Source organism: Halichoerus grypus, chromosome 1 (genome assembly GCF_964656455.1).
Source record: "Halichoerus grypus chromosome 1, mHalGry1.hap1.1, whole genome shotgun sequence".
NCBI classification, from domain to species: domain Eukaryota; kingdom Metazoa; phylum Chordata; class Mammalia; order Carnivora; family Phocidae; genus Halichoerus; species Halichoerus grypus.
In genome coordinates, this window is record NC_135712.1 from 97798118 (window position 1) to 97809405 (window position 11288).

Here is an 11288-nt window from a genome sequence, read left to right on the forward strand (position 1 = left end):
ATACTTTCACATAGGTGCAATAATTGCTCAAGTGTCCTCATTTAATTTGTCACAAAATAGTATACAGCATCTCTCCAGCAAACGCCCCTCACACCTCCCCTCACTCTAGTTTTATTTTCCTCCCTCTTGGTGAGTGTAAACAGACGAGGAAATCTGTGTACTTCCAAAATGTCACCTATGTATCACGAAGCGGGGTGGGGGGGCACTGTAAATCACTTGGAAACAGCTTCTACGAGGCGTTTAGCGATACCGCCCATCAATACAGCTCAGATGCTCTTAATTTGATGACCCCGCCCAAACCCCTCGGGCCTGGCCTGTAATTTTCCAAACAGTCACCTCTCATTTGCAAATAAAAGTTAAAATCAATCCACAGATACAGAATGCTGACTTCCTGCCACTCAATTTTACAGGGCTTCTCTTTGTAGAGCTGCCAGATTGTGACCCATGGAGAATGAGATGAGAGAGAATGCGATGAGAGAGAATGAGAGGAGAGAATAAGAGAGGAAGAGAGAGAGAGAGATCACTTGCTTCCTTGCTTCCTAAGCAGGGATTTGCCTGCGAAGCGCGGATAGAGGACTGCGGCGGCTGATTTACACAGTTGGCGCGGAGGAGGGGCCGGGGGTGCGGGGGGGGAGGGGGCACATGCTGGCGGAGGCTCCGGCGATGGGCTGATCTGGGGGCTCCCGAGCGCCGCTTCCTGCGTGCGCGATTTGGGGGCAGCAGCTGATGGATTTGCATTCGGGTTCCAGCCCGGCGTTTCGTATACTGCCTCCTAAAACCCGATCTGGGGCTCCCAGTTTGGGTGCAGACGTTGGTAAGTAACGTGTAATCCGATTTTAGTTATTTCCTAGGCCATTAAAGTGGCACTTTTAAAGCAGGTCAGTCTTAAAAGATGCCGCCGCCGCGAGCGTCTCCTTGGCCTGAAACGTTCCGCGGTCCCCTTCCCCGCCCCCCCCCCCCCGCCCTCTCGCGCTCGAGAAGTGAGGGTGCTTGAATGGTGAGCTGTCAGGGGGCTCACTCTCTGCCAACAGGATCGCTTCACCTTCGTGCTTTGCCTGAGATCTCGCAAATCCAAGTCGAATTTGGTGTGCACAGCCATACTGTTGTATTTGTATCCTCTCTTTTTCTCTCTACCCCCGCTTCCCCCCTCTCGCCCCGGCCCTCCCCCCCCCCCCCCCCCCGCTTCACCGTCTGGCCAATGCTGGGATCTGGGATCTAGTCGCCCCCTTCCTGCCTCCTTCCCGCCCCTCTCCACCCCCTTCTCTCATCTACACACCACCCACCCCCACTCCTACCTACCTAAAGGGTCAAGAGCAAAGACACCGGGAGAAGATAAGTGCTAGTCCCATCTCCTCAGATCGAAGGAGGCCTTGGGGAGGGATTTGCACTGAGTGACAACCTTTCAGGAAGCAAGGAAGAGAAAGAGAAAGGAAAAAAAAAAAAAAAAACCCAGAGACCGAGCCAGGACTCTCAGGGACCACGAAGCTCGACAGTTAATCGAGAGCACCGAGATTTTAAGTCAAAGAACCCAGTCCTAGGACACTCGCTCTGCCTGTCTACCATTGAAGGTATATGGAACTGTGGTCCTGAGCTCTCATGTCACTGGCAACGTCAAGCTAGGTGAGCGCCCGGCTCTCCCATTGGTATGCAGCGACCATTTCCCTTCAAGTCTCAAAGGTGGAAACACTTAAAAGGATTACAAGCGTGATTTGGTGGCCTTACTGAAAGTTGGTGGCCTGAGGAAGAGAAACTGCAAGGCTACGGCACGATGGATACAGTTCAGCCTCCCAGAGAGTTTGCACCTCCCGCTGGGCAGCCCCTCGGAGCAAATCTCGGAGATCTAGAGCGCTCTGCATGGATAGGTACTCGCCGCCATCCTTTCCTACTTTGCCTAATTGAAACCAGTATTTCTCGCTAGTAGGATGTGCATTGTAGAGCATATAGAGTTTGGCAGCGATGTCTTCTGTAGGCTCACAGGTGCTAGAGGTTTGTTGCATTTTTGAACTGGATCATTTAGTTGTAAGGACAATGGTAGAAGGAATGGTACTGGAGACTAACATACCCTCGGACCCCTTTTCTGGGGGAGGAAATTGTAAGTAACTCCAACAAATAGGCCAAGTGTCGGAGCGAAGGGCCCCTCCCCTAGTGGGTCGCTCGCTCATGTTGTAAAAGAAGGAAAACGGCTTGAGGTTTTAATCATTTTCCATTTCTAAAAATACCCATTGTGCGTTTCGCCTGGAGACAGCAGATTAGAAAAAGATCTGTGGAAGGCTCAGACCTCTTCAGAAAATGAATGATGCAGCATTTTAATTATTTGTTCTAAGGGGTGATTGTTTTGCTTCCATGTTGGAATATTTAATCTTAGATATGGAGAGATTAGTGGGCTCGGAGATCCGGCAAAGGGGAGGGGGAGATAGGAAGGGGGCACTGTGGGGAAAAAGGGCTTCTTGTCCTCCCCGTGGACAAATGATGCCGGGCGCTCCCAGCAGGAAGCGGGCGAAACCGGGGCTTCAGGGCCCTTCATCCCCTAACTTTTGGAGCTCTTCCTATCACTTAGACACATTATACTGAGATAAAGGAAAAGAAAAGGGTGAAATAGCCTTTAGGACATGGACCAAATCAAGAACTTGAGGGGATGTAGTTAAGGGGAGAACAGAGGACGATTACAGTGATGGTCATTTACCGTCACCGGGAAGCTCGGGGAAGCCTCCCGGTTACCCATCGATTCCATCGCATCATGGGTTCTGATATGATCCGTGAAACAGTCACCGCCTTTGCACGTTGGGTACCAAAGGTGGTGTGTGTGGTGGGGGAGGGGGTAGGCTGGCAGCTGGTGAAGGAGATGGGATTGCTCTGGTTCTGAGTTCAGGCTGTTGGTGATGGTCGGCTCAGTTGCGACCTGAGAAATAGGGTGGGTCTGGAATATTAAGGGTGTAGAGTGTTAGAGAATCTTGCCTTCCTGCTTACTAAGTCTGTGATCGCTGTTTCCAATCTTAGCTACTCTGGAGCGGTGGACACTTGTGCGGTCATTTTAAATGCAAAATATAATGCAAATCTTATATGACTGACTTTTAAGGAACGTTTATGTTGCATTAAGTGACATATATATTTAGAATGGTAAAGAATTGATGTTTTTTTTTTTTTTCTTTAAAATTTGATTTTGTAAAAAGCGCTTTAAGGGAAAGCCATCTCTACTCGATAACTGAGTCCTTGGGCAGTTGAGGTTCAGTCCAGTTCTTTAGCAACCAGAAAGTCCCTCCCTTCCCCAGGAGTTGGTTACAGGATTGGTGCGGAGGGCCGGCGGGGGCCGGGGGTGGGGGCGCAGGGCAATCGATGCCGTACAGTTCCCGCTAACTAGACACGTTTGCTGCACACTTGCCTCTCTCCAGTTTCCCTACTAAGCTGTCTTTCGTCCTAGTAGGTAGGACTGTAGAACCGCCAGTTCTACAGTCAGAACCTTCTTAGAGGGTTCATGTGAACTGTGATCTGGTGGCCCCTCCTCACTGCAACGTCTTCGCTCAATCACCCCCCACCCCCACTCACGACTCCCTATTTTCCTCTTTCCCCAAATATCACGGAGAAATATTTGGGCCAAAAAAAGGGGGGGGGGAGGTGGGGAGTGTCGAGGAAAAAAAAATCTAAACCCTGAAATGCTGCCCCCTATCCCCACGAAGTCTTTCCCGGTAGAAGAAAGTGAAATGTGCCATTGTTACCAAGTGGTCTGCGTTGGCCTGTCTCTGTTTTTAAAAAGGTGGAAGCAAACACATGGCTGTTGAATCCAGGGGAAATCGAAGGCTTTGAGCTGCAGCACAACAAAAGGATTCCTGGTGCAAAGAGATCGAAGCAAAATGCAGGAGAAACTCGGTCCAAGTCGCTCAGGCTGCCTGAGCTCTTATTCGGGACACCTAAGCAGAATCAGCTAGATCCAGCTCTTCTCCTTCGGGGACCTGAATTTCCCTTTATCCCCGTCTTTGGAGAGGAGTGTCTGCGCTATGAAAAGGATAATTCCGAAAGATAATCTTACTTTACAACCTGTCTACATTAGGGAGAGGAGCTCTGAAAACCAGAGGAACAAAACAGTCAGGAGATGATTTCCTTGAGAGTTAAAAAAGTAATAATAATAATAAAAAGAAAAAAATGCCGACACTCCTCCCCCCCTCCACCTTCCCCACCAGAGGAATGCTTCCCTTAGGTTGGCCTCTGCTTTCCTGTTTCTTATTTTGACAATTTGTTATCTGAACCCCTCCACTTCTTTCCTCATCCCTTAAACAGAACACACACACACACACACACACACACACACTCTGTATAGTCAGGGCTTCCTAGTGCTCGCTCCCGACCCCAAGCTAAGCGCGTTCCCTTCTTGGAGCTCATTTTCGTGACGTGGAAAGCAGGATCCAGGGTTACAGCACATATTAAAAAAAAAAAAAAAAAAAAAAAAAGCCAGCACAAGAGAAGTCCGAGATTCTGCACTGGGATTGAGACTGCCTTCCTCCCTGCCTCGCTCCCGCCCTTCCTCCCAGTGCCCAATGATGTGCTGCCGGTACCCAGAGAGAGCAACCACGGCGGCGGCGGCGGCGGCGGCGGCAGCAGCGGCAGCGGAGCTGGAAGCCTGCTGCAGCCCCTTCTCCTCCCTTCTCTATTGAGTGTGCCAAGCGGCAGTTCTGCATCCTAAAGAAGCCCATTGAAAGGCCCATTGCATTCCCAGCACGTCTCAAGCTTGCTGCTTTTATTTTTTCTCTTCGTCTCCCCCACCCACCCCCTCTATCCCCCTTTGCTTCAGCTTCAGCAAAAGGAAGGGAGGGAGAGGGAGAGAGAATCCTTAAACTCAAGCTTTTTTTTTTTTTTTTCCTTCCAATGTTCAATTCTTAAAAAAAAAAATCTCCTGCAAAATAGGTAAGTCAAAGACATCTGGAGCCTTTCATACCTAAATCTCAAGGACCTCAGAAACAAGAAAAACATTTAAAAAATGGTGAAGAAAGAACTTAAGTAGATTTTAATATTTTATAAGGGAGACAGGGAAGACTAACTGATACTGCAATGTAGCTTCATCTGCCTTCTGTCTCTCTCTTTTTTCATTTAATTGTTTCTAAAAATTGAGTATTGCATGCCTGAGGCGGATTTCTCTTTGCTTTCTCATGGGTCTTCCTTTCTTTACAGCTGTGTACATTATATGCAAGTTGAATGTGAAGATTTATTCTTTTCATTCTCCCTATAAATTATATCATTGTGTTTTCAGAGGGTTGGCAAAATATTTCCTTAATGTATGTATCTTACGTGTGGAGAGCAAACATATGCTAAAAATTCTGGTTTATTTTTATTGATTAAAAATAATCATTCAATTTTGATTGATATTTCAGTGACTCAGAAAGGGCAATCTAATAAAACTGCATTAATATAATTTATTTATGTACGCATTTTCATATACTGATGATATAAAGCAAGGAAAGAGAGCCATAGAGAAAGGCTCTGTATTATTAGAATAGTGCACAGTATTTGTTTCTTCTGATTGGAAAAGAATGATGTCTTTCTTTGAAATGTAATTCATGTGATAGATCATTTATCAGCAGGTAAGAATCAAGGTTTCCACCCTTTTCTTGCCTTTCACTACCCAACTGTCTTCTAACCAGCCACCTGCCATTCCAGCTTTTTACAGGGTTCCTCAGTTGATCTTGAAGGCACAGACACACATTCCAAACTAAGCTCTGCAAGTGTTTTAATACAGACACTCCCAGGCTCAGCATCCTTTAGCTATCATTATCTTTAACTCTGACAACTGCATGGGCTCCTTCTTTAGAAGGGCTAATCACTCCTAAAGGGTTTAAATAGCCAAATGATACACCTATGTAGAAATTATTTAATTGAAGGGGATGTTAAAAATCTGTGCTTGGGAAAAAGAGGGTGGGGGTATACTACGATACTGAGCATACACTATAATTAAGTACATTGTGATCATCTCTTAAACAAAATCTTAAGTTTTCCTGAGATATCAAGCATCTTATACATCTCAACATCTGATATTGAGCAATGGGCTCATACTTTATCACACTCTAATCTATTAACTTTGTGGTATGCTATATCTTTTTATGAGTAGAAACCTATAGTTTAAAGAATATTTATTTTCTATCAGAATCCCAATCTGATCTGTAATGGGAACTTCTGATATCAATGTGAGTTTTAGTAGGCAAACAGGTGTAATGGCCAAATTACTGCCATTATTACTGAATCTGCCTATATCTAAAAGGCATCACTGTATACCAGTCATTTGATTGCTGTAAGATGCAATGAAGGCTGCTTGTGTTAGTATGATGTGCCCTTTACCAAGTATGGCTTGGTTTAGGAAAATGTCATTGCATGGCACAATATTTCAAAGTCACCCAAGTTTAAATACAAGTCATATTAAGCATGTTGACAGATCATTTTGAGTATCAGTTCAACAACTGCTAAAGTTTGTATCACTCTTAAAAAGCTCCAAATGTAGGAGTCAGTTAGAATAGTGCATATGAGTAAAGGCTAAAAATCTGCATCTTTATTTCTGTTGCAGTTTTGTAATCAACTACGAACGATGAAACCTTCCATAGCTGAGATGCTTCACAGAGGAAGGATGTTGTGGATTATTCTTCTAAGCACAATTGCTCTAGGATGGACTACCCCAATTCCCCTGATAGAGGACTCAGAGGAAATAGATGAGCCCTGTTTTGATCCATGCTACTGTGAAGTTAAAGAAAGCCTCTTTCATATACATTGTGACAGTAAAGGATTTACAAATATTAGTCAGATTACTGAGTTCTGGTCAAGACCTTTTAAACTGTATCTGCAAAGGAATTCAATGAGGAAATTGTACACCAACAGTTTTCTTCATTTGAACAACGCTGTGTCCATTAACCTTGGGAACAATGCATTGCAGGACATTCAATCAGGAGCTTTCAATGGTCTGAAGATTTTAAAGAGGTTATATCTACATGAAAACAAACTAGATATCTTCAGAAATGACACCTTCCTTGGCTTGGAAAGTCTGGAATATCTGCAGGCAGATTACAATGTCATTAAACGTATTGAGAGTGGGACATTTCGGAACCTAAGTAAATTGAGGGTTCTGATTTTAAATGATAATCTCATCCCCATGCTTCCAACCAATTTATTTAAGACTGTCTCCTTAACCCATCTGGACCTACGTGGAAACAGGTTAAAGGTTCTTTTTTACCGAGGAATGCTAGACCACATTGGCAGAAGCCTGATGGAGCTCCAGCTGGAAGAAAATCCCTGGAACTGTACATGTGAGATAGTGCAACTGAAGAGTTGGCTGGAACGCATTCCTTACACCGCCCTGGTGGGAGACATCACCTGTGAGACCCCTTTCCACTTCCATGGAAAGGACCTGCGAGAAATCAGGAAGACAGAACTCTGTCCCCTGTTGTCTGACTCTGAGGTGGAGGCTAGTTTGGGGATTCCCCACTTGTCATCAAGCAAGGAGAATGCATGGCCAACTAAGCCTTCCTCAATGTTGTCTTCTGTCCATTTTACTGCTTCTTCTGTTGAATATAAGTCCTCAAATAAACAGCCCAAGCCCACCAAACAGCCCCGAACACCAAGGCCACCCTCCACATCCCAAGCTTTATACCCTGGTCCAAACCAACCTCCCATTGCTCCTTACCAGACCAGACCACCCATTCCCATTATATGTCCCACTGGGTGTACCTGTAATTTGCACATCAACGACCTTGGTTTGACTGTCAACTGCAAAGAGCGAGGATTTAATAACATTTCTGAACTTCTTCCAAGGCCACTGAATGCCAAGAAACTTTACCTGAGTAGCAATCTGATTCAGAAAATATACCGTTCTGATTTTTGGAATTTCTCCTCCCTGGATCTCTTGCATCTGGGAAACAATCGTATTTCTTATGTCCAGGATGGAGCCTTCATCAACCTGCCCAACCTAAAGAGCCTCTTTCTCAATGGCAACGATATCGAGAAGCTGACACCAGGCATGTTCCGGGGCCTACAGAGTTTGCACTACTTGTACTTTGAGTTCAATGTCATCCGAGAAATCCAGCCTGCAGCCTTCAGCCTCATGCCCAACTTGAAGCTGCTATTCCTCAACAATAATTTGCTGAGGACCCTACCAACAGACGCCTTTGCAGGCACATCCCTGGCCCGGCTCAACCTGAGAAAGAACTACTTCCTCTACCTTCCTGTGGCTGGTGTCCTAGAACACTTAAATGCCATTGTCCAGATAGACCTCAATGAGAATCCTTGGGACTGTACCTGTGACCTGGTCCCCTTCAAACAGTGGATTGAAACCATCAGCTCAGTCAGTGTGGTGGGTGATGTGCTTTGCAGGAGCCCTGAGAACCTCACCCACCGTGATGTGCGCACGATTGAGCTGGAAGTTCTCTGCCCAGAGATGCTGCACATCCCACCAGCTGGAGCATCCCCAGCCCAGCCTGGAGATTCTCACCTTGCTGGGGGGCCAACAAGTGCATCACCTTATGAGTTCTCGCCCCCTGGAGGCCCCGTGCCACTTTCTGTGTTGATTCTCAGCCTGCTGGTTCTTTTTTTTTCTGCAGTCTTTGTTTCTGCAGGCCTCTTTGCCTATGTGCTCCGACGGCGCCGGAAGAAGCTGCCCTTTAGAAGCAAGAGGCAAGAAGGTGTGGACCTTACTGGCATCCAGATGCAATGCCACCGGCTTTTTGAGGATGGTGGAGGTGGTGGAGGTGGAAGTGGAGGTGGGGGCAGACCAACTCTTTCCTCCCCAGAGAAGGCTCCTCCTGTGGGCCACGTATATGAGTACATCCCCCACCCAGTTACCCAGATGTGCAACAACCCCATCTATAAGCCTCGCGAGGAGGAGGAGGTGGCTGTTTCATCAGTCCAGGAGGCAGGGAGTGCAGAACGAGGGGGTCCTGGGACACAACAACCAGGAATAGGTGAGGTTCTCCTAGGAAGTGAGCAGTTTGCTGAGACACCCAAGGAGAACCACAGCAACTACCGGACCTTGCTGGAAAAAGAAAAAGAGTGGGCCCTGGCAGTGTCCAGCTCCCAGCTCAACACCATAGTGACGGTGAATCACCATCACCCTCACCCTCACCACCCAGCAGTTGGTGGGGTTTCAGGGGTAGTTGCGGGAACTGGGGGAGACTTGGCTGGGTTCCGCCACCATGAGAAGAATGGTGGGGTGGTGCTGTTTCCTCCTGGGGGAGGCTGTGGTGGTGGCAGTATGCTACTAGACCGAGAGAGGCCACAGCCAGCCCCCTGCACAGTGGGATTCGTGGATTGTCTCTATGGCACTGTGCCCAAATTAAAGGAACTGCACGTCCACCCTCCTGGCATGCAATACCCAGACTTACAGCAGGATGCCAGGCTCAAAGAAACCCTTCTCTTCTCGGCTGGAAAGGGCTTCACAGACCACCAAACCCAAAAAAGTGATTACCTCGAGTTAAGGGCCAAACTTCAAACCAAGCCGGATTACCTCGAAGTCCTGGAGAAGACAACATATAGGTTCTAACCATAAAAGAAAAATAAATTAGTGCTTTTTTTTTTTCCAAAAGAAAAGGAAAATAAAAGAAATATATCCCTTGCTCCCTTTACACTTGTCCCAATAACTCCATTCTCACAAACTTCCCTGCCCTGAACAGAACTGAAATCGCATGATAACTAGAAAATACAGATGTATGCTCTCCCCTCTCAGATGTGATTTGGAGGAAGGGCCATACTCAGATCATTAATCAATGAAGTGCCTTCGCAGACTTTTGCCAGCAAATGTTATCATTATTTTTTATACTGAAACTTGAGACTTTGACTGTGCCATGTATAAGGTATATTGGGGATCATTGTATTGATCCTAATTAAGTAAAATTCGATGTGTCTTTTTATTTTCAGTAATTTTTTTTTTTTTAGTTGTAGTTTTGTTTGATGGGGTGGGGGGGAACAAATTGACATTTGTGGCTTTCTTTCCTCCTCCCATCATGGCACAGATTCTGTACATGTATTAACAATGCAGTTTGCTGCATGCCTGGAAACTGCAAGACGGGGAGGGAGGGGGCGGGTCTTGCTCGAATGTTCTCACCCACTCTTTTTTCTGTCACACACATACCCCCATGCAAATCACAAATCCCTGCACACAGTTAGGTCCCTAAACCTGCAGCCTCTTCCTTCTGGTGCAGGCGCGCGTGCACACACACACACACACACACACACAAATGTACACATGTGTGCGTGCATGCGCACACAAACACACGCACCCCATTCCTTTTCAACCCAATCTAATTATTTTGGGTTTGATCTATTCCTCTACTCTTCATAGCTTCATCTTCCCTTCACCCCTAGTGTACAGCTCTCTCCTACCACCCTGGGAAAAGTCATATTCTAGGTTGGATCCTACTGAAGTGGAAGCCTGGTGGTTTAACAGCTGGAAGCATACCTAGGGATGAGCACCCTCTTTGTGACACTTCATCCTGATGCCAAGATTTTTTGGAGAACATCTGCACTTTCTTATACATATATATATATATATATATAATATTAAAAAAATAAAAAAGCAACTGGGTATATATCACTAACAGCTTTGTAGGAAGCACTTTTAATGTTTTCTCTCTCACACACAAAGATTCAAAAGAAATGTGCATATATTTATTCTGTAATTTCAGTGATTATAAATTGTAAAGGTAATGTTTAATCATTGTATAGTGATTATGCGTCTGGTATAGCTTTCCTAATAAAAAGTTTTTGAAAAACATAATACATTATATATAGAGGATACCAAGCTTGAACCTTAAACTCCAGCTATGCCATGCCTTTCATGCTCCCATTTTTTTTTTAAATCTTTTACTTGTTATACAGAAAGCTAGTTTATTAACAAGTTTGATGCACTGTGATATTGATAAATCTTATTACCTACCACCCCATCACATACCAGGATACAATTGGGACTTAAAAAATCTGATTTATATAGTTCGTTTTTACTCTTGGATTATGAATTTCAAATTCAGAAACCCAATGATGCACCATTTTTCCTAGGCAGGTTGTGATTGGGAGAAAATAAAGTAAGGAGATTACTAAGAAGTACAGGATTATATAGACGAGGTAATCAAGGAATCAAGGATCCACGCACCTTAAGATAGTAAATGACATAAAGAAAAAGGAAAGTGAAACTGCTATTATTTTTTTTAAAACATGCAGTAAAATTACACACACACACACACACACACACCAAACTCTAAGGCCCTGGAGCCAATTTGACTGTCAGAATCCTGTTAATCTGTACAAGTTGTCATTGTTATATTTAGCTA

General features: G+C 45.3%; 1 protein-coding gene across 4 annotated transcripts; it reads left to right on the plus strand.

Annotated features, from left to right (window-relative positions):
• The first annotated feature begins 642 nt into the window (after positions 1-642).
• SLITRK3 (SLIT and NTRK like family member 3) lies at positions 643-10243 on the plus strand. 4 transcript variants are annotated; one of them, XM_078069591.1, is made up of 3 exons: positions 1263-1862; positions 3752-4896; positions 6545-10243. In XM_078069591.1, the coding sequence occupies exon 3, from the start codon at positions 6566-6568 to the stop codon at positions 9503-9505; it is 2940 nt and encodes a 979-aa protein (XP_077925717.1). In that variant the 5' UTR covers positions 1263-1862; positions 3752-4896; positions 6545-6565; the 3' UTR covers positions 9506-10243. The 4 variants fall into 4 exon arrangements, with proteins under 4 accessions (XP_035939477.1, XP_077925717.1, XP_035939478.1 ...); XM_078069601.1 differs by lacking the exon at positions 1263-1862 and adding an exon at positions 1942-2092; XM_036083584.2 differs by lacking the exons at positions 1263-1862; positions 3752-4896 and adding an exon at positions 643-814.
• Positions 10244-11288: the final 1045 nt, after the last annotated feature.

Excerpts from the sequence above, each read along its gene's own strand:
- SLITRK3 (XM_036083584.2), top strand. The coding sequence starts at position 6,566 with ATGAAACCTTCCATAGCTGAGATGCTTCACAGAGGAAGGATGTTGTGG.